The sequence below is a fragment of the Helicoverpa zea genome, chromosome 17 (genome assembly GCF_022581195.2).
Source record: "Helicoverpa zea isolate HzStark_Cry1AcR chromosome 17, ilHelZeax1.1, whole genome shotgun sequence".
In the NCBI taxonomy this organism is placed as follows: domain Eukaryota; kingdom Metazoa; phylum Arthropoda; class Insecta; order Lepidoptera; family Noctuidae; genus Helicoverpa; species Helicoverpa zea.
The window spans coordinates 2,393,457-2,414,918 of record NC_061468.1 but is presented as its reverse complement, the minus strand read 5'-3'; the positions used below and the strand labels follow the sequence as shown (position 1 = coordinate 2,414,918).

General features: G+C 36.8%; 1 protein-coding gene across 1 annotated transcript in view; it reads right to left on the bottom strand.

Annotated features, from left to right (window-relative positions):
* The window catches only part of LOC124638352 (zinc finger SWIM domain-containing protein 4-like), a 74,046-nt gene extending 52,933 nt beyond the window's left edge, over nucleotides 1–21,113 (bottom strand). The window contains exon 1 of the mRNA XM_047175294.1: nucleotides 20,801–21,113. Coding sequence (XP_047031250.1) covers nucleotides 20,801–21,098 — 298 coding nt within the window. The 5' untranslated portion in view covers nucleotides 21,099–21,113. The remainder of the gene's footprint in view (nucleotides 1–20,800) is intronic.
* Between the last annotated feature and the right edge of the window lie 349 nt (nucleotides 21,114–21,462).

The window sequence follows — 21,462 nt, the reverse complement described above, 5'->3', positions numbered from 1 at the left end:
AAAGATAAAAATTCTGGTAACCAGACCAGTTTTGATGTTTTCTTTAAAAGCTAACCCATTTACGGATCATGCCAAAACTATACCAACCAGCTTCTTCTAGTAACTCAACCGTCAAAATTAAATATTTTTTATACTACTCTAAATATTAAGTTTACCCCACGTGTAGGCATGGGCATAACAACCAATGCCGAAGCATCTTGCCCCGGACCACTTCAGTTTGTATGGGAAGTGGGCCACTTAGACAGCGGCTCCTAACATTAATACTCTTCTAAGATCGATGCTGTGAGGATGTGAAATAGCTCCCGGATGCTCTATATTGCCGACTGCACAAGTATGTAGATAAGAAATAAACTAAAGTAAAAAATCAATTGAATCTGTTTGATTTGAAATTGACATCAGTGATCAATGATCATTTAAAAATGCATTTTTCTAAGGGTGAACAATTTAAAGGTGTGGAAACACCTGTAAAGTAACTGTAGGTAATCTTACGCAAATACTCCTAGTAAATAAGGAATTTATAGTTTTTCATCCTCCATTTTTCCAAGAAAACTAAAATTTACTCTACATTTAGAGTACATTTTAGTTTCATGTAGTAACACAAGGTACATTAAAAAAACTTTTCCCAATCGCACTCTCCTCACAGAGAATAAAAGATGTCCATGAAATAACTAATTCCTTGTAACAAAAGTCGGCAAAAGAAATGTCCAGTGAATGCATGTTTCATGACAGTAATGCAGAGTCCGTGTACAATATATTATTTATTGAGAGAAAGGGTCATGGGGAGACTAATGAACTAAAAGGGACCGTTAAGATCATTTGGTTTGTTTAACTTAATATTTATATGGGGAGGCTTCCTGCTTTTGGTAAACTATGGCTTTCTTCGTTTTGTTGTAGAATCTGCATTGCTGAATGAATAGCTTATACCTAGCTACCTCATCATTATTTCTCGTGATATTACCTTACTATAGTTCGGCCATTCAGAGAATGCGTTCCTGACACGTCGCGATTGAACTGACGACGTAACTTTGCAATGGCGTTGCAGTTACGATAAAAATATTTTTGCTGGTTGTTTACCGTTTTAACAATTGAGGAGCATTAAAACAACATTATTATATCAATAATCAATGAATGTAGTTACGTCGTCAGTTCAATCGCGACGTGTCAGGAACGCATTCTCTGAATGGCCGAACTATAAATATAAATACTTCTATGTACTTAGGAAATACCAATAGTGCTAAATAAAATGGTGGAATCTGATCTGAGACGGTTGATCAGTAATTTCGCTCTTGACTGTATATCCCTATTTTATTTCTCCCTTAATAGAGCTTATTTTTTCATTTATACATAAGTATTTGGAAACATTGAAGCTCAGATCTATAAACGCTATAAAAACTAAAACAATAAACACTTATTACCGACAAGTTACCTCAAAACCTTGAAGACAGTCCACAAAAACCTACAAAATCGTGGTCCCAACTAGAAATAGCTCAGATAAAGTAGGAAAAGTAATTTTAATCAGACAAACTTGTAGTCAGCGGTGGGCATTCCTATATGTCGTGTGGGGTAACCACCCCGGGTGTTAGCTAGCCCTGAGGTGTGGCTCCGCCTGTATCTTGGGGATTTTATCGCGATGCCGAAGCAATGTGTAACAGTCTTTAGGGGGGGGGGGGCTTGGCTTTTGAAGAGCATTTGAGGAAGACGACTGAATTATTTTGGATGATGATTTTAATGTTACGCATTGTTTTGAGGTATCCCTTTTCTTTCTATAATTTAACTGAAAGAAATTAGGTTAACTATTGGGCTCTTTGAAATTATCTCTGCATTTTTATCACAGTAGCATTGCTGAACGATTTGGCATGAAGACTGACTGAAAATCGTGTCAGGAAATAAGCTTTTAATACCGATACGTGAATTAGTTTTTCCAGGAGTAAATGTAATTTAGCCAGCCCGTTCAAAAGCAGATTTTTTAGAAAATCAGCCACCAAAAAATCCTTCCTACTCTATAGATAGAGGATGGATCATCTGACAACTGCTTATCATTCCATACAAGTGCATTTAATTGCAAGCAACGGGTTGCATTGACACCACGCTTGGGGTGCATCACCCCCGGCCCACTAACGCGCTGCCCAACCGTGCCAAAATGGCGTAAGTCCAAATTTCAATATTGTTTTAAATAAATAAATGCGAAATTGGGTATTTTTTCAGTTATTTTAAGACCTAATAAATTAGAGTTTTGAAGATATATTGAGAGATATACGCATTAAATGTTAAGTAACAGATTTTGAATTTTTGGTTTGGGATTGATTTGTCGCGTGATTGGGTGCATAAAGAACTTCTTCCAGGACTCAAGTGTACCTATCTACTGTACAAAATCACGTATTTCAAACGATGCAATACGTCACTGGTTTTCCTGCTCGCTTACAAATTGAGCGAAACTAACAATTTCCCGCTTTAAAAAAAAGGACAATGCCATTGTAACCCTCTCAGACACGAAAACCACAGATCACTGACCACCTACCTACCTACAGTGACGATCAGGGATGGCAAACCACTGGTATGCATAATACCTACCTACTTACCTATCTACCTATGAGGGCACGCAGCAAAATAATTTTGGTATGCCAGTTGTGCGTAAGTATAACTTCAATAAGCTGCAATCATTGCAAAACGAATAGAGGAAGAAGTATCTAAGCTTTAGAATTTTTACATTATATACAGCCCTATACAATTAATATCAAAATCTTTTCTCTAGTAAAACTAAGAAAAACAGCGGATCGATGGAATTTTAGGGGAACGGTATTGGGAACGGCCGTAAATGTCATGAAAGAACACGTAACCTTTGCAATATTATGAATCAGGTACATAATTCAATAAAGGTTCATGGTCTCTGATAGCAGGACCTCGGTGCATCAATCTGTCATCGACCCGTGGCGATGTCGGCATGTCACTGGCATTTCCGGACTGCAGCCGGTTCGGCTCCCGGCTGCAGTAAGCCCCACTTTTTGTTTGAAACTTCTTTGAAGCAAACTTGCTTTGCAAATCGTGAAATTAATTTTTATGATGTTCTGAGCGATTGATTAGTGTAGAGAGATATCATAGATTGTAAGGAATGATCTCCCAAAAGAAAATATTACCGACTTTTCTAGTAGGGGGAGGTTCTCAATTCTATTACAATGTTTGTGAGTTTTCAGATTGACTGTATAAAACGGAAAATTGTTAGCTCGCCTATTATTTTGGATACTAGAAGTACTTATGTTATTTTCTGCATTAGAAATGTTTAAGTTAACTTCCTCAATTTCAATTATAAACAAAATCTACAACTTTGCAAGATATCTCATCTTAATCAAATATTCCGAAGCCATCTATAGAGTAAGCCAATTCCCCATACGTCTTCTATAATCCTATGGAAGGGCACAGCTAACTAATCTGGTTTAATCTAAGGCTCCGAGGGTCCCAACTCAGTCTAATTTCATTTCTACCGGCTTTCTGTTATTGCTTTCTACTATATGTACATATATAATTAGTATATTCCTTAGAGAATATAATGGGTTCTTTTGTACATAATTCGAGTTTCCGATTACTTCAAATCGGGGTTGATTTTAGACTTCGAAACTTGATGACCGTTTTTCGTGAGCGAACTTTCGAGACAAAGTTGCTACACGAAAAGCTGTATTATTTCTCGCGTTTGTGTCGTATATTTCAATTTCCTTTCTAATACATGTAATGTAGCTTAGAAATTATGAAAACAAATGGTACCACGTTGGTGGGCGGCTTCTGAAAGTGGTACCTTTCCTGGGTATGTAATGACAAACTAGGTACTCCTAAAAATAAAAATTAAATTTCTGTCATCTCAAATTGTCATGATGACAGCTAATTGACGTTTTAAATGTCAAAAGTTATTTTTAAATTTCGAATAACGGCTCTGCCATTGACATCGTTGCTGATAGTTTAAAAAGTTTTGTTTTATTGTTATTTTATGATTTAATTGTCGTGCCAGCATGACAAATAGTGACAATAACTTCGTGGGTTTAGGTGTAGGATTGACAACACCATAAAAAGGTTTAATTGTCTTGTTGTGAAAGTGAGAGATTTAAGACAAAATGCTTAACGGTTGTTACAAACGGCTTTTTGTATTTTTTTCTTTTTATATTTCTGTAATAGGCCGCATTTGGCGATAATCCAATTTGCAAGTTATTAGGAATTTTATAAGTACTGATACTTGTGTTACACTTCATGGCTTACTTTGCAATGATTTTGTTACTTACAATTTAAATAACATCAAAATAAATAACTATAATTATTATTCCTATATCAGCTGCACAGTTCAATAGTCACTTAATTCCTAGCAATAGTGAATAGTGACGTCACAATTCAATATGGCAATAGATTAGCATGTCACCGACACTGCAAGGGTTGTTTATGTTTGGACCTCAAACGCTTTCAAATGCAAAACATTGCGGATATTGGGGTGGCTCGGGGCTCGGGGCTCGGGGCTCGTGGCTTGGGGGCCCGTGGCTCGGGGGCTGGGGGGGCTGTGACGTAAGCTGTCAAAATTGGAAATTGAAAGCGTGAGACTTGCTTGTCACTTGGGCTGATTAATTCTTTAGATGTTTTCTGCCAGTCTAATTTCAGAAATTAATTTCAGAAATTTGTTGGTTCCAAAACTTACGAGGATATTTTAAGTAGTATTTATTGGAATCTCAATATGGAAAGTGTATGTAACGGTTTACTGCCCTTTCAAGATAAGCTGATAGAAAACGTATTATAAGTACCTAGTTGAACTAAAAATTTTATTTCTATAGTTAGGTTTACGGATATCAAATTAATTAATTGACACCGAAATAAAACACTTCTTCCAAACGACAATTCTTAGACAATGTAGTTATTAAAATTAATTACATAAAATTCGTTGCATTTGTAACCAATAGGATGTCCATATAAGCATAGCTTGTGGGATAATAAAACGTAGGCGGAAATGCGAAGTGAATTATATTTCAAGTAAATTATTCCACTTACCTATAAAGTATCGTTTAGCACGAAACCTATATGGGAAACAACTAGTTTATTTTAATATTGAATTACTTGCTTGTCCGTGATTATGATTGAATCATGGTCATTTATTAATACTGGTTTACTAAATGTTATAGGAAACTAATCTTTTTATAGTCTTTTCCTGCAAAATTGTATTGCTGTCATTGTAACATTGATTCTATGGTTCATTTTGATTTATTTACGAACTCAAAATCAGATCTTAGTAACATGAAGGAGAAATAGAACAAAAAAGTCATGGTAAAAGGGAAAAAACCCAAAAAACATGATTTCCCTATCACTACAAAGAAGCCGAATTTATGTGAAAAATTATATCTTTTGTAATTTTTACGGATTTTGTTGAGGAAAAAAATTGTAAGCACCAATTACAAGAGTATGTAACAATGAGTCAAAGAAGAGGTCAATGCACTGCTAATGGCGATTTGAATAAGCACTTTTTCGGACTTGTTAATTTCGCATTTTTTACTGTTTACCACGATTAAACATAAAATTGTGAATTCTGCACGGAATTTTGTTAATTTGTAACTTTAGATTGTTACATAATAGCACATAGTTGTACAATTGTATTTAATTTTAATTACTTCATAAAAGACGCATGCATGGCGCATTTTTTCAAATTATCACATGGTTAGTAAATTATAGCATAGCAGCTTGATTGATAAATATTTAGTTAAAAAAAAAACATTAAAAATTACCCTAAAACCTAGATTTTAATGGTTTTCGCTGTAAAATAAGTCGTATCTTGCGTTTTTGAGGTTATAAGCCTGGTTCAAAAAGTGTAAACTTAAGTTTATGAACCTGCCATTCTTGTTGACTTAGCCTTTATTTGTGAGGATCCAATGTTTGTCAAGAACTTGTAATGGTGGCAAAATGAATGGATATGATTTTTAAAATAATAAATAAATGTTTTTATTGTTCATGTTTTCGCTTTCCTTATTATTTTGATTGAAGCAAATATTTGTTTTACCCATTTTTGGCATTAAGATCTTCTTGTTCACTTGAACTATAGCTTGTGACTCGAAGGACCAAATATTTAAAGCGACATTTCTTTAACATCAACTTTGGTATAATATACAAAATCATCACCGACCTACGCACAGTTTCCATACTTTCTATCATCGTACAACACTTGAATTGCACCTTTATTTCACTCTAAAACCATTTCCATGTAAGTGGCTGGTCCAAAGTGGCTCAGTACCCATCCTGCCACGCGATAATCTAAGATCAAATCTAATCTATTGATTGCAGGCATCCGGGTGGGCTGGGAAGTAAAACGAAGTAAAAAAACCGTTCAAAACAATAGCCCCAACTCGCTCAACGGGTTCAGAGTACCAACTTACACGTGCACACTAGAAAAACCTTGTGTGGTTAGTCTAAGGGTCATTTTCTTTTGTGCTGTTGTTGCTATAAGTTTGCGAGCCTGTATTGTGGTCAGAATGTCAGATTCGGCTCGCGGTTGAAGTGTTCCTTTGAAGGTACAATTTCTTGATTAATGTTAAAGGTAAAGTATTGAGGAAAGATTAACAATCTGTATCGGTATGGGTTTTACGTGCAATTTAACTGTTACAAGTACAAATTGTTCTGAGAAGAGAATTGGAAATAAAAAGCTATAATTGAATAAACAGTAGCGATGATAGAAGTTTTCAAATAAACAGTCTTCGTAAGTAATACTTTTAAAACGACTTCCTTACAATAAATCTTTGCATAAATTACATATTTAAAGCATGCAAACTGTAAAAATAACGACTTTCTTGTGTAGTGGCGCGCCGAAATAATCATTTCTCACTGTTCGTACATTCTTCCAAAATTTATAGGCGTGCAGTCGCCAAAATTTCAAACACATGTAAGCATTATTTATAAGAATACGGACATTTCAATAGCAGCTCTCAGTAATATGAGACTTATTATACAAAATGTGCGTTCTCAACCCATTTCTGTGCGTTTTGCACAATGGGACATCCATGCATGTGTTGATACAAGTGTACGCATCTGGCGTCACCCGACAACGCTTTTTGTTGCGCCCACAGGTACGAAACCTCGAAAAAATCATAGAAAAAAAGGACTACTCTCCGAGGGGGTAAAAGCATATTTACTTCTGCAAACAGTACAGGCAAAATTAAACCTTATTGCTGTGTTATAAGGTTGAAGAACAGCAAACTGTGGTGGTAATACAACACCACGAGGACGCAGGGGTCTAATGACACGCGAGACGTTTTTATATGATATTTTTTTGTAAAGTTTCAGTTAATTAGAGTTGAAATTCTTTGCTTTTTTGTGTTTTCACTAATTCTATTTTAATTGGTTGTAGTGAAGATCATTTTGTGCGGCGCCTGGAGATATTAAATGGCTTCTGCTTATGGATCGAATGAGGGGTAGGAAAGATGGAATTTAGTTGAGTATTGTAGCTTAAAATAAACGGGAAACTTTTGATCCGCACTATCGTTATACCGCTGCATCATATTCCAGCAAAATATTAGTGCAGGTGTGTACAAACGGTTCCTAGTCTGCGGGCGATGGTTCAGTTTGATGGCGCTGGCCATGCCAAAGGAAACAACGTTAAATCCTTTCCTACAAGGTGTCGAAATATGTTGCCTTGCCAAATGTCTGTGCTGGCCGGCGCACATTGGCAGGCGCATTAAGGGCGCTGCCAAGTGCCGACGACCGGCCGCTGTGCCAGGTACCCTGCCAACTGCCAAATCTCGCTGCTTTTTTTTCACAACACAAATTTGTGAAGCCTATTTCGAATTCAGCCAACATGGCGGGCCCGATATTGGTTTTCGAACGGAGAATGAATAATTTTGTAGGTTTTTTGCCAAAAGTAAATTATGTAAAGTTCTCGTTCTAGCCGCCGCTGGAGCGGGCAGGGAGCCAATTCTGCCAAATAAGATTCTGTACCTATCATTATTAAAAGGAGATTATTAATGCGAATAGGCAGCCAGGGACTTTCACCTTATTAATTATTTATGGTTTTCCTTTGTGATTCTTCCCCCTTGGTCATAATATATGCTCTATTCTATACGGCTATACGGATACCTGTGTTATTTCTTTGTGCATGGATGTGTCATGATAACCATTACTCATCCACATTTACCTGAGAGGCCGACGCAACGTTGTTAGTTGCCTTTCGACTATACGTAGCAATAATGATGTTTCTTTTTTAGATTTATAGTTATTCCGCTTCTTTGTAAGGGTAAGCAATTTTAGAGATAAAAATCTGAACTCACGTAAAATTTTAATATAGCTCTAGCACATAAAAAGTAAACGCAAACAAAACAATATCAGCGAAACAGAACGACAGCAATAACAGTAGAAAAACCCTAAAACGTCGCATCTATTAAATATCAGTTGAATTGTAAAGAGTTAGAGCTCCCCCACTCGTGGGCATCAAGTTTTAAAGCAGACCGGACCGAGTTGGTCGCGTACCCCCGCAAGCAATTTGGTACCACCCCAGCGCTGTAGGGTTATTGTTAAATTAGTACATTCATACTTTGTTGTTTATGGCAACACTAAACCGATCGCAGTTACGACCCACTGCGATGTTCCGCTTGATTGATTTACCGATATTTTCTGTTTTTGCATATTAAACTGATGGCGGAATGGCCAAAAGTTGTATAGTTAATTTGAATTGTGGCTGCAGTATACATTAGGTTTTGCAAGTTACGTGGGCATTTAGTATCATTTATGAAACAAGGTACGGTCAGAACACCGTATTGTTACTTTTACGTAAAAGTTCTGAACCTTAACAATTTTAGAGGAACGCCCCTTTTTTCTATGTTTCAATCATCAGCATTTGTGAAACCAAATGGTATCTAAATGTTCCACAAAAAGTATTCATATTTTTTTGTTATAATAACGTTGAGTGGTACACATAGGTCCGTAGGGCCGTTACAATAGTAATTTGTTTTATTATTGGTACAAAATGGTACAAAATTACACATGATTGGTTGGTACGTGAGCTTAGGTACGATTAGCCCTGTCGCCCCGGGGTTATTTATAGTTCCGATTGGTTTTTACCTCGAATTTACTAAATTGATCTTAACCTTGTTTTCTGATTTTTTGGGGAAACATAAATATTTTATGGAACGTGTGTATTTGTGAATAATTTATCGAGAAAGAGGTAAAATGTCCAAACTTTGACGTGCGTACCTTTAGTCAATATTAGGGTAAGGCCGATACTTAGATTTATTTAGGTTTTATTACTGAAAGGTATATAGGAACTATATACAAATGACTGTATAATAATGAATTTTCTTTCCACAGAACTTTCTCTAATAGAAAAACCGAAGTTAAATTTATTTCCATCCTGAAAGAACTCCAAAGTGTGGCCAAACGATTTTTTACTTCAGAACTTTGGTACATTTTTTACTGGCGATAAATTAGGGAGTGATAATGAATCTCTTTGAATACGTAATCAAGGGGTACCAACTGTACCACACAATATAAAGTTGAATAAAGTGCTATTCTCAACTACTGGCTTCCGGTACATTCCGAGTACCAGCTCTCTATGTTAAGGTGTTCGTACATTGAGACGTAACAGCACAGATCCCTTCTAAAATCAAATATGGAGCGGCTGTTGTAAGTTTCTTATTGAAGGGTGTGAAGTACTGCGTTTGAGAGGTCATACAATAGATAGGTTCATTTCCAAGAAATAATGCAAGAATTTACGAGATAGCGTGCTAGGAATATATTGCAGTGATAGCAAATTAGATACTGTTTTGATCTTTTTGGTCCATTGATAAGACGCATTTTTGTGCAATAGTGTCTTAGTGAAAAAACAACCAGTTTTCACAAAGGGCTGGGCCTGGCATGTCAGATATTCGTTCCATGTAAAACACTGGTACCCAGCTGTGTACAGTGAGATCGGAAGGCGACTAAATATACTTGGGAAAAGGCTAGGCAGATGACGACACGTCTTAGTGAAAAGGAACCTTAATATAGTGTTAATGATACCACTGACCTGATGATAGAACTATAGCGAAGTATTCGTAATGTTAGAGTAATTGTTGATTGTTTCGCGAAACAAGGTTTTTCATGTAAACACAAATGAGTTGAAGTGGTCGGTTCCGGTTTCCATGGGTGAAGGACTGCGGGTCCTGCGTACAACGGAACGTGTTCTTGTGTGGTACTCTGAGCAACTGGGTAATGTTGCTATAGTGATATTCAATTGTTCTGTTTGTAATGCTTATAGTTTGCGGCATTTTGAATCTACTTCAGAAAAAGGAGGAGGTTCTCATTTGAATAGTTTTTTTATTATATTTAAGTTATCATTATTGAGCATTCATTTTTCTCAGAACTTTGGTCCAAAAGTATAAGGTGGAAAGGTAGGGCCAACAGTTTGGTAGGAAGACTGACAAATTTTTACCGTCAAATTTTGGAAGCTACGCATTTCTAGATAATACTAGCATGAGCGGCATATACTTTAAGCAGCAGGATCAAATAAAATAAAATATTATGCCAATTAAACACTAAAGACTGAAGAAAAACTAACGACAAAACTAGAAATAAAACCAAACCTGCTTTATCGAATCGATTAAGCAACAAACCAGATATGAACACAAACCAACGCTATACAAATGAAATAGTACAAGTAACATCATTAGTAGTGCTTGTCAAAATGTTCTGACACACATATGCTATCTCAGATTGGATATTGGGTCAACCATGCGAGCCTATCGATACAACCATTGCGAAATTAGATAAAATTAATAGTTTTTTCAAGTGTACCGACCTTATTTTGGAGTGTGTGAAATGTGGGTGAAAAGTTTGTAAACATTGATTTGACATGTTGACGAAAGGCTTGTAGAAATAGGACGAAGATTTGGCAACCAATCTAATGTGATCAGATCAAAGTTTTTGGACTTAAAAACCTGTGATCAGAGAGAAATAAAATAGTAAGCAGCTGATGACGATAATAATAAAAAAATACACCCAGGAATCTAGAGTACATTACTAACCTTTATGCTGTTACTTCACATCAAGCCGAAAAAATACAACACAAAAGAGACGATCTTAATTCAGAACAAAAATGATCAAATAACCTAATCAATAGCAACCCACGAATTCAAGTTAATCGTTGTCAAGCCGTTTATGTTTGCCGATATAAATGTGCGACAGGCCCCACCGCCCGTCAAGCTTGTATCATTATAATTGACAATAACAAATGATACAGATCTACATTACAAAACCTACTTGTCTACGGTTGATGGATATAAGCCTCTTTTGTGACGTTATGGGTATTTAAAAGTAGAATGTCCTGTTTTTTGGGTTGGGATTCTACTGGCATGCGTGATGCAAGAATACTGTTTAACCATATTTTTGAGGATTTCTCTAGAGGTTTATTTATGAATAATCCCTAAAATTCGTTTTCTGAAGATGATTTTTTTTCTTCAGAAAGTGCCAAAATTGAAGTAGTATTTGTGGTACATATTGGTATGTTAGGAGTTAAAAAAGATACAATTTATTCAACTCTAACAGTATTCAAATATATGTTTCATGATTCTAAAGTTGTTTTACAGTAACAGATAATCAGAATAATAACGGAATGGAATCATCTATGAATTTAGCCTACCAAACTCACAAAACGGTACAATTATATAAAAACATATATTTGCATTTAACACTAAACTTGACATCAACAGTTTCTCAATTAGAATATGAAAATCAAGTTTTAAATATAGCAAAAAAAAAACATTAAACATTTATGTTTCAAAAAGCCAGTTACCAAAAACGGCACGGTCATAGAGTTCGATTTAAAGAAATGATATTTTAAACGTCGTTTCGTAAATAATCGATTTTCAATCATCATAATACATATTTGGTTTGTCTGTATTGATTTAAGAAGTTAATCTTGTGGTCTGAGCTGGTAAATTGGAATTAAATCACCTTCGTAATGTAATTATGATGAGTTTGAAGCGAGTCTGTTTATAATGCCTCAAAAATCGATTTTGTATTTGTAGTGGAGCATTTCATCTTTGTGGCTTACGAAGAGGAACGAGAAAATATTGATACGAACAGATCGTGAAAAATCCTAGAGATCTTAATCGATCTCTTTTCTGCTAGGATTTTAGAAGAGAAGGTTGGTAAAGCAGAACAGGTACAAGAAAAAGACGTCGTTCGATCCGAGTCTAAGTATTTTGCAATAAGCGCAAACTTAGACAGGAATAAAGATAGCATCTATCTAAGTCAATAGCCTTCAGAATCAAGAAAGTATTAAAAAAATAATAGTAACATACAAATCTTTTTTACGACAGCGAAATCCTAGCTATGTAATTCAATTATATTAATATCAAACCATCGTGTAACTGATCTTACATTATAAAAAACACTGAATCCATGTTTCCTGGGGTCAGTGCCAAAGGCCCCTAATAACTTAATTCCGTCTTCCTTGCTTGATTGGAGCTAATTGCAGACTTCACCTTTCACCCCTTTGTGTCCGTAATTGGAGCCTGACCTAACAGCATTTGACCCCAGTGGATACAAGTATTTAATTTCATATTATTTTTAGGATGGACTATTTTGAGGATTGTTTGAAGCAGGTGTGTTAAATTGTGATATTGTCTCTTTTTATCCACACTATTATTACCTATAGTGTTTTTTTTTTATTTGTATAGGACAAACTAAAAAGCTGTCCAGAAGTTAAAAAAAAAAACACTGTTGGAAATCTACAGTCTTCAATCTACAATAACATACGGGACAAGAGAAAACGGCTAGTTTTTTATATAGGTTGCTTTTAGAGGGCTTCCTTTCTTATCAGCTAGTAGGCAGTCAACTTCAACCATTCCATCATTATGGATAAACAAAAGCACATAATATTCGATATTATCATCTGTAACAGTAACATCAGGAATGTCATATTCACCGTCATGTCCTTTATTTAGCATTGTACCTACAGTTTTCCTCTCAACACAAGAAAAGTTTAATTTCGTAAGAGTTAAACAAACATTTGATTTCTTAAGAACATAATTATGTGTTGCAACATTTTCTTTGTTAGTGTTCTCGGTAGCGTCATGTGCTGTCCCCGGTTTTATTTACAAAATAATAAAATGCTCATTGTTGGCCGCGAATAACATACAGCTTCACAGAATTCGGTGGTCGTGTTGTGGAGGTTTTCATACTATGAACGTTTAACCTATTTACCAAACTTTATGCTGAAAATTGAAAAAAAAAAGAAGAAAATAGTCGACTTAACGTTTTTTTTTCTAAAGAGTTTGAAATAAAATCGACGGTAATACCATTCAATGGATACATACTTGCTATAATTTACTTTGTCTGAGGAATAGAGAAGGTTTATTAAAAGCTAAGAATCTGCAATAACTTATAGCAGAAAGATGTATAATCTTCGAAGCAAACAATGAGGTCATATATAAAATCAGTTTATTTAAATTGTACAAACTGCTGTTATTAATGCTTAATGTACAGTACATTGCGTGAGTCAGTAGGACATAGAGTCATCATTGATCTAAGCACGAAGATTCTTTAATCATTTATTTACAACATCATCCATTCTACATGATCATGTTTTTCATATTAGAATTCGGTTTTATAGGTGTAGGTACCTAATCTTTTGACAGTTGACAGCTGTCAGTTTTGGAGGGAAATTAATATTTTTTTGTTCTAAATGACAGGACTGCACAGAGACCATAAAGAAAATTATGAATTTGTTATTTTTTTACTGTTAAATATTTTTTTTATGCGTTTGTGATCTGCCATTGCTTTTAGTAAGGACCTTTGCTGGGCAAAAAAAGTCTATTATCGACGATTAACGATTTTGTATTGAATAAAGACAAGAAATATTTCGTAGAGTAATTAGATAGATATACTTCGGCCGTTCAGAGAATGCGTTCCTGACACCTATCAGTTAGTCACGACTAGTGATGGGCACAACATAACACTGAGTTCGTTACCGTTCCTTCAAAATGAACAGCCGCATTATTTTAAGATTATTTTCGTTTTAAATTGGCGGAATCATTTGTTTTATATTTTAGTTATTTAAGTGGAAACCAAAAAAAGGTAATATTCATATAATAAAATTGTTTTATTTATTCTTTGTTACAAGTACATTGAATTGAATGTGCGAACAGAATATTAATCAGACTCCGATTTGCTTGAGGAGGTGGTGTCTTCATCATCATCTTCGCCTACATGTATAATTATATTATTATCAATAACAGAATCAATCCTGATATCTCGGTCTAACAAAAGCCGGGTAATCAAATAAAAACAGATCGAAAACACTTGAAAAACGTGGTCTATGCGCACGAAACGACAACGGACGACTGTTTTAGCGTCACAAAATGGCGGCCCATAACGCCATTTGGGGTTACCATTTTTAATCTAAGTATAAAAATGCGGTTTGGTCATAGTTTTATTTTTATTTTTCATAAAAGTTATAATTAAGTCTTATAGTCCATTATTTTCCAATTCTTAAAAAGAAAATCAAAACGTATTATTTTATATTATAACTGTATAAGAACAGATTACGATACTTGCCTGTTATTTTTAGCACAGCACTACAAAATATAAACCGCTGACATAACCTTGTAATAGCGCAGTATAGATTTAGAAAAATATTGTTTACCAAGTTATTTGACACTCAGTTTGGCACAAAATTATAACATTCATTGATTATTGATATAATAATGTTGTTTTAATGCTCCTCAATTGTTAAAACGGTAAACAACCAGCAAAAATATTTTTATCGTAACTGCAACGCCATTGCAAAGTTACGTCGTCAGTTCAATCGCGACGTGTCAGGAACGCATTCTCTGAATGGCCGAACTATAGTAAAACCTGTATATTCGAAAAAACCTGTAAATCGTATGTTAAGTTAAAATTATGATCATATTAGTACTAGGGTCACAGAAGTCGCGTGGTTGTCGAAATAAGTTTTAGATGACAGTGGTCAAGAACTGGGTCACTGATCGGCCATAGATTTAGCTGTTTCACGATTTATTGAAAACGCCACATTTTAATACGCAGCCAGCATTTAAATTCATATGAATGTTGCTTAAAAATAGGGCCTAAATATTTTTTTATACTGCGCATAATCTAGAAACTTGTTTGTTAAGATTTAACAGAATAGCTGAAGTTTCAAATTTAAATCATCAATACTAAAGTTTTATAATCCGTTATTGGATTAGAAAAATACTAAAAATAAACGCACTTATTTAGATATATGCCGTTTAAAATACTGTATGCCGACCATAAATTCACAGCGCTCGTGCCTCGACCATAGATAAACATTAATTTCAATCAAACAAAAAAACTATAGAGTAGCAATCCTATTCGATTGACTGCGAAGGTCAGAAGCTTGGCAATTGTCAATATTTGATCTTGAACCTTGTATCAATTAGCGGTTCGTAGTTCCCACGTTAAATTGAATCATTATTTGGTTTAGTCATCAGGTAATCGGATTTGTATTAATATATGGATATGTTGAAACATTGGAATTACATTTGGATTATTATCTTTTGAATGATAGTTTAGATTTTAATCATGATTTGAATTGGGATAGGAAAATATGTGTTCAACTTAAAAGTTATAATTTTTATAAGCATCATCTGTGTCTCAATCATCATCTAATTTGAAATTATTCGGTATTTATGTTTACGCCAGCACTGTTTTTATTAATTTCCTATTTATTATCTTATCACATTTGACTTGTCTTTACTTTGATTTTGAGTAGCTGGTAAAGGTGATAATAGAAAGTTATGTACTGAAATATCACTGTAAGTAATTAAATTGTACAGTCGCATAGCCAATGTTTCTTAATCTCCTGAAGCACTCATTGCACAAGCTAGATCTGCCATGAATAGAGAATAGACAAGAGCACTTGTGAGTTAACTAGCAGCTCCTTCATAACCGACCTCATAAATCCATTACTCGTTAACATCTAATTGATTATGTTCACATCGATGTATCGACAGAACAATCCCAGTCATTCGCGAGAACTCGCACAAAGCCATTTCTGTCCTAGATTATATCGATGTTAACACATGCCAGGTAATAACCAAAGCAAATAAACTCAAATCTAATTATACACGTATTTACAAACACATTGTTGTATGGAATTCAATTTGGAACTTCAAAGAAGTATTTCTGTACGGCATAGCTACACGAAACTTCTCAACGTTCGCTACCAAATTTCTCAGGTACTCGCAAGTTTATCTTTACATCATCAAATCAAGCATTCAATACTCTTCACAAGCTTGTTTGCCTTCAAAGAGTCACTGTATGCGTTCACCAACAATGCTACCATTCATTGCAAAACGTCTTCTATTCCCTGAACGTTAAGGTCCTCCCGAATTGCACGCGTAAGCTTGCAATTGGATTCTAAAATGCGGAGGTGCTTTTGGTACTCACAAGCAGGTCTTTGTGAGCGCGACCAGTATTTCGAGATCTACCTCGTCTTTCCCATTACATATTAAAATAGGTGTTAGAGGGGGTGAAGTGGCGCATATGGGGAGTCAGGTTATTTTAGTTGTTGGTGCGAGGTCGCGCGACAGAACTGTTCTTGTGTGGATACTATGAAACACTGTTATTGGACAGTGGAGCATTGAGTTTGTCTGTTTGTCAGTTTGCTCTGTAATTTCTTTGTTGCTATGAATCGCGATTGTATTGACATGTGGTTCGTGGTTTTTTACGAATGTGATGGTGTTCGTGAATAGATGCTTTAGTTGTTGAAATACTAACGGATATGGTGAAGCAGAGTGACTCACTGTAGTATTGCAAATAACGAAGGGAAACCGAGGTTATGCAAATATCAATAGCGTCGTTGTCTCTCAAATCAGCGTTCTTAGCTTTTACGAGGATGTTTGGTCCTTGTAATCTTCGCTGAAGGCTGCATAAACACTAATAGTGATCTCTCTACCATAACATACATTCATTACTAGGGCTAGTCTAATGGCGATTGCAACAATGTGTCACCAAAAATATTTGTATTCTCATGCCGCAGCAATTACGACTGTGGCCGCGTCTGATTACTAGCAGACATAATAGACCTGCAGATTGTTTTACAATTACACACATCACGATTATGGTCATTTAAACCACGATAAGAAGTAATTACGATGACATATTCCATTTTGATGGTTTTGTAAAAACCATTGTCGTATGCAAACAATGTAGCAATAGGTATGGATAGAGGATGGTAGGAAGTGTGCAAATGGTCTTGCGTGTCTGCGTTAAGCTAATTTATGTTTAAGTATTGTATGCTTTGATAAAGTTTTAGATAAAAACGACGAGGTCAGGTTAATAGGCAATGGTACAGGCTTCTTTTGATTAACATGTGCATAAGACTTATTGATGGATACTATTGTTGTATCGACAAGAAATAAATCAATTTCTGCAGGATTAGAGAAGAAATTATCAAAAATGGTACCTTAAGATCAAGATTATGTCCATTAAAAGAACCAAAATCATCCAAAAACAAATTTTCCAGCATCTAAAATTACCAAATCTCTTACGTAAACGTTTCTAGAACATCTTTATAAGATATCTATTGCTTCATGTATCCCAATTGTGTTTAATGGCTTCCTAATGTGAACAATCAGGCGGATGGGCCGCCATCATTTCAATTGACATATCTTTGAATGGGAACTGGTGAAGAATACGGTGATACCAAATATCTTTATTACTTAGTAGTAAATGTTAGTTTCGTGCATTCCAGTATTCCAGTCACAGGTTTATTTGTAGGTTTCAAGAAATTGAGAAAATTTACGATGGTCAGGAATATTGCAGTAGAAGGTAAGGATAGTGTTGGTTAATTCGGCAGTTAGAGAGATTATTCGGTGCACCAAATTAACAAATGCCCCTTTATAGAACCAGTACAAAGTATGTTAATATACAGGATTTTCCTGTTTCCGTTACATTTTGCAATGGTGGTTGTCATAATCTAAAGTCATATTCATTGGTCGTGTCAAATAGTTGGTGAGCCACCCACTTAATCTATAATTACAGGATGTTCCGACGTCTCTTTTCCTGGTCATATCTATAAGTATATTTTTCGCCAACCCTACTAAAATCCGAGCAGACTCACGAACGACTGCACACAAAACGATTACTGAATGGCAACAATAAAACTGGTAATATTACAAGAAACCATGTTCGAAATCTTAAAGGACCCGACAAAAACCGCAGACGATAAGCTCCAAACTTGTTATATACAAGAATGGATATCATACCATCATCTTATGAGTAATGGACGCGATACTTAGACCTTCTAAGAACTGCAGTCACGCCGTGAACTCTTAAATTGGTGACGAAATGCCGTGAGACCGACATGTGCTCGGAATTTTTTGTATCATCCACACTTTGTATTTGTTTAGTCTTCATGTTAAACCGCCTTTAATCGTCCTTCCAACTGTCTATTTCAAATTCAAAATTCGAATATCTGGAACAGTTTTTTGGCGTGACACACGCGTCACATTCGTCAGTCCAACGCACAAGAGTGATTGCTTACGGACTGTAAAAATATTTGTATGCAGTATTTCATTTTTTTGTTTATGATGCATGCTGCAATTTTGCTAAAAATATGCACGGGTTACAAAGATGAATCTTTATGACTATAGCTGAGAACTGAAATACTACCAACAATAATATATTTTCCAGTATATCGTGACAAATTAATTCCGCCTCTAGAAATTCCTTGTGAATTTTCAAACAGAAAAGTCATATAATATTTAATAAGAACGTTGATGTATATGGCTCTTAAAATTTAATGCACCCATTATGTTAGCCAATGAAAATCGATTCTATTGAATAATCTACAATCACTGTCGACACAGTCGAGAAAAATGCTTTTTCCTTGGAATAACTAATTACAAGCGAAGTACTAGAGGAACGTGGCGTGGTTCTGTGTGAAATGAAATCCAAACAAAGAGTGGTATCGAAGGTTTGATCAAACACCCCTGCAGCACTCGATCAGCAAGGGAACCGGTTCGGCGCGCACACAGATTCGTCCGAACTGAATTGATATGAAGTTATTAACATTGAATTAAAATATTTACAGAGCTGTGCCGGGTGCGCTCGTTTATTTTTGCATGACAATTAAATATGTACATGCGACTCCAATACATTTAAAACGTGGGGTTCATTTTCGATCATTTGCATGTACCTTGAGGGCGCAGTGTTCTTTTATTCATACACACGAATCTGGCTATTCTCGTTTGGTGAGTCGTTCGAATGGTGCCAACCAGATATTTTTTCCTTCTCATGACATTTCGTGCTGTCTGTACGCTGTCACCGATGGAACTCGATATGCATGCATTAAATTTTAAAAGCGTCCATAAGTTATTCATACTCCATTAAAAGTTCCGATGCAGATTGCACGAGCAAGGACTTAATAGAAATCGAGTTTCTTTCAATAGGAATTTAAACAGAGCTCCTTTTTCCTTCGTCCAGACCTCGTCTGACCTACAAATTTACATAGCAGACAATTTAATCCTTGGCTTCAACCTTTATTAGCTAGGACAGAATTCTCGGAACATATTTCAGCGTGTTTTTACTTGAAGTGGGCGGTTCTGCCAGATCGTAGATTGTGTGACTCAGATGATATGGGTGTGGGAACTTATATCACTTTGGACACGAGAAGCTAGCGACCACGAACGCATTTATCTGTAACATAAGTACACGATTCATATCGGAAACGCTATCTCACCGAGGCGGCTCTTCCATCGCCCTAAAGTTGGACGCAAGCCAGTGCCTAAAATCGTACTGCGGACATGATTCAACTATGAATTCGTGTTTATGCTCCATATCTTTTATTACATTAATGCGTCTGAAGTTCTCCTGAGACGTGACAGCATTATGAACGATGCGGCCCCACCAAATGTGGCGTATGCGACCGCAGTGCGACCCGAAACGGCCCGAAATGACCAGTAATCGCCGTTCTGATGGCAGATAAGCACAAATGAATATGTAACGCCCGTCCTCCCACGACCGAGCACAATAAAACCGAGCCTGACCCTATAAAAATAAAAACAGGCAATTAATATTGTTTATTCGCGTCCGTTATTCAGAGCGGCGACAGTAACAAACGACGTTTGCATGGATTAATGGCATCGGAGGCGAGCGCGTCTCGCGGCCGCGACACCGATGCCGCGGACACCACGCCGAGCCGGTTGAGTAATTCCCTATGTAACGGGACTTCCAGTTATGTAAATCTCAGCCGAATTTCACGATGCATCTGCATAGTTTCGAAAGTAGATCTTAATCAGGCGATCGATTAATTGTATCACACAATTTTGTATCTAAATCTAGACGAGGAAAATAAAGCAATTGAAGTATATTATGGATTGTGGATGCGGAACGGAGTCGATGCATAGTAATGAGTCCCAATTAATTATAGTTACTCTGATTTCCTATCGGTCGGCCGGCGTGCCTCAGGGAGACATTATCGGGCCACTCGCTACCAAATGTCCGGTGGAAAATGTGAATATATTTAACTCGGGATCGATTAAACGTCAATGCAACTACCGGGTTATCGATATCGCAGTGAGATAAGCCTATTAGTTGCGTCACACGGATAGTGAGCGGTGCGACCGGTCGACCTCTGTGATCAGCGGAGGTTGTGGGGTCACCATCACCGGCCCCGGCAGGCTTTAATCTCCTGAAACTTTTACGAGCCGACGCATGAATAATTCCCGAGAGGAGCAGCTATCGATCGCACACGTCGAGGTTTTTATTTATACGGCGCGGGTGGGCGAGGCGCATATTAGTAAACAGGCGCAGGCGCGCCGGAGCGGACACTCACCGACTTGTAGCACGTTCTCCACGCAGCCAGCCTCCAGCAGCTTGAGGCCGCGGCAGAAGGCGATGTTGCGGTGGTCGTCGGGAGGCGCCCGCGCCAGCGACGAGTACATGCAGATGTCCCGCTCATCCCTCGGGAACGACCAGTACACGACGCGGCGCTGCACTGGCTCCGGGATGCGTTCATAGCGCTCCTCGATGCGTTGGAACGGGATCGCGGCGGCGACTATTTTCGCTGTGATGTCGAGTAAGGTCGGCGGGGCGCGCGGCCGGCAGCAGGCGCGCGGCGCACACGCGGACATGGCGCTCGCTCGGCCGCTCGGCGCGGACTGGCGGCCGGCGCGCCCCTCCCGCGCCGCCGCCCCGCGAGGGGAGGCCGCCCCGCAACCCCGGGGATGCGAGCCCCGAATCGACACACTGCGATAAATTATTCATTTGGCAGGCATAATGTGCGATATATTATTAAAAGTTGGCATTTTTGTTGTTCTATGTGGCCTCAAATAGAATCCATAACTATTTGAAATCGCTGCGGTTAGCATTGATTAATAATTAATTGCATTGAAACGGCCTAATACTGTTTTGATGTGTTCATTTAATAACTAGTTCTCCATTTTGCGTTTTTTTAGGAATTTCATATTTATGTAAATTAAAACTCAACACATTCAG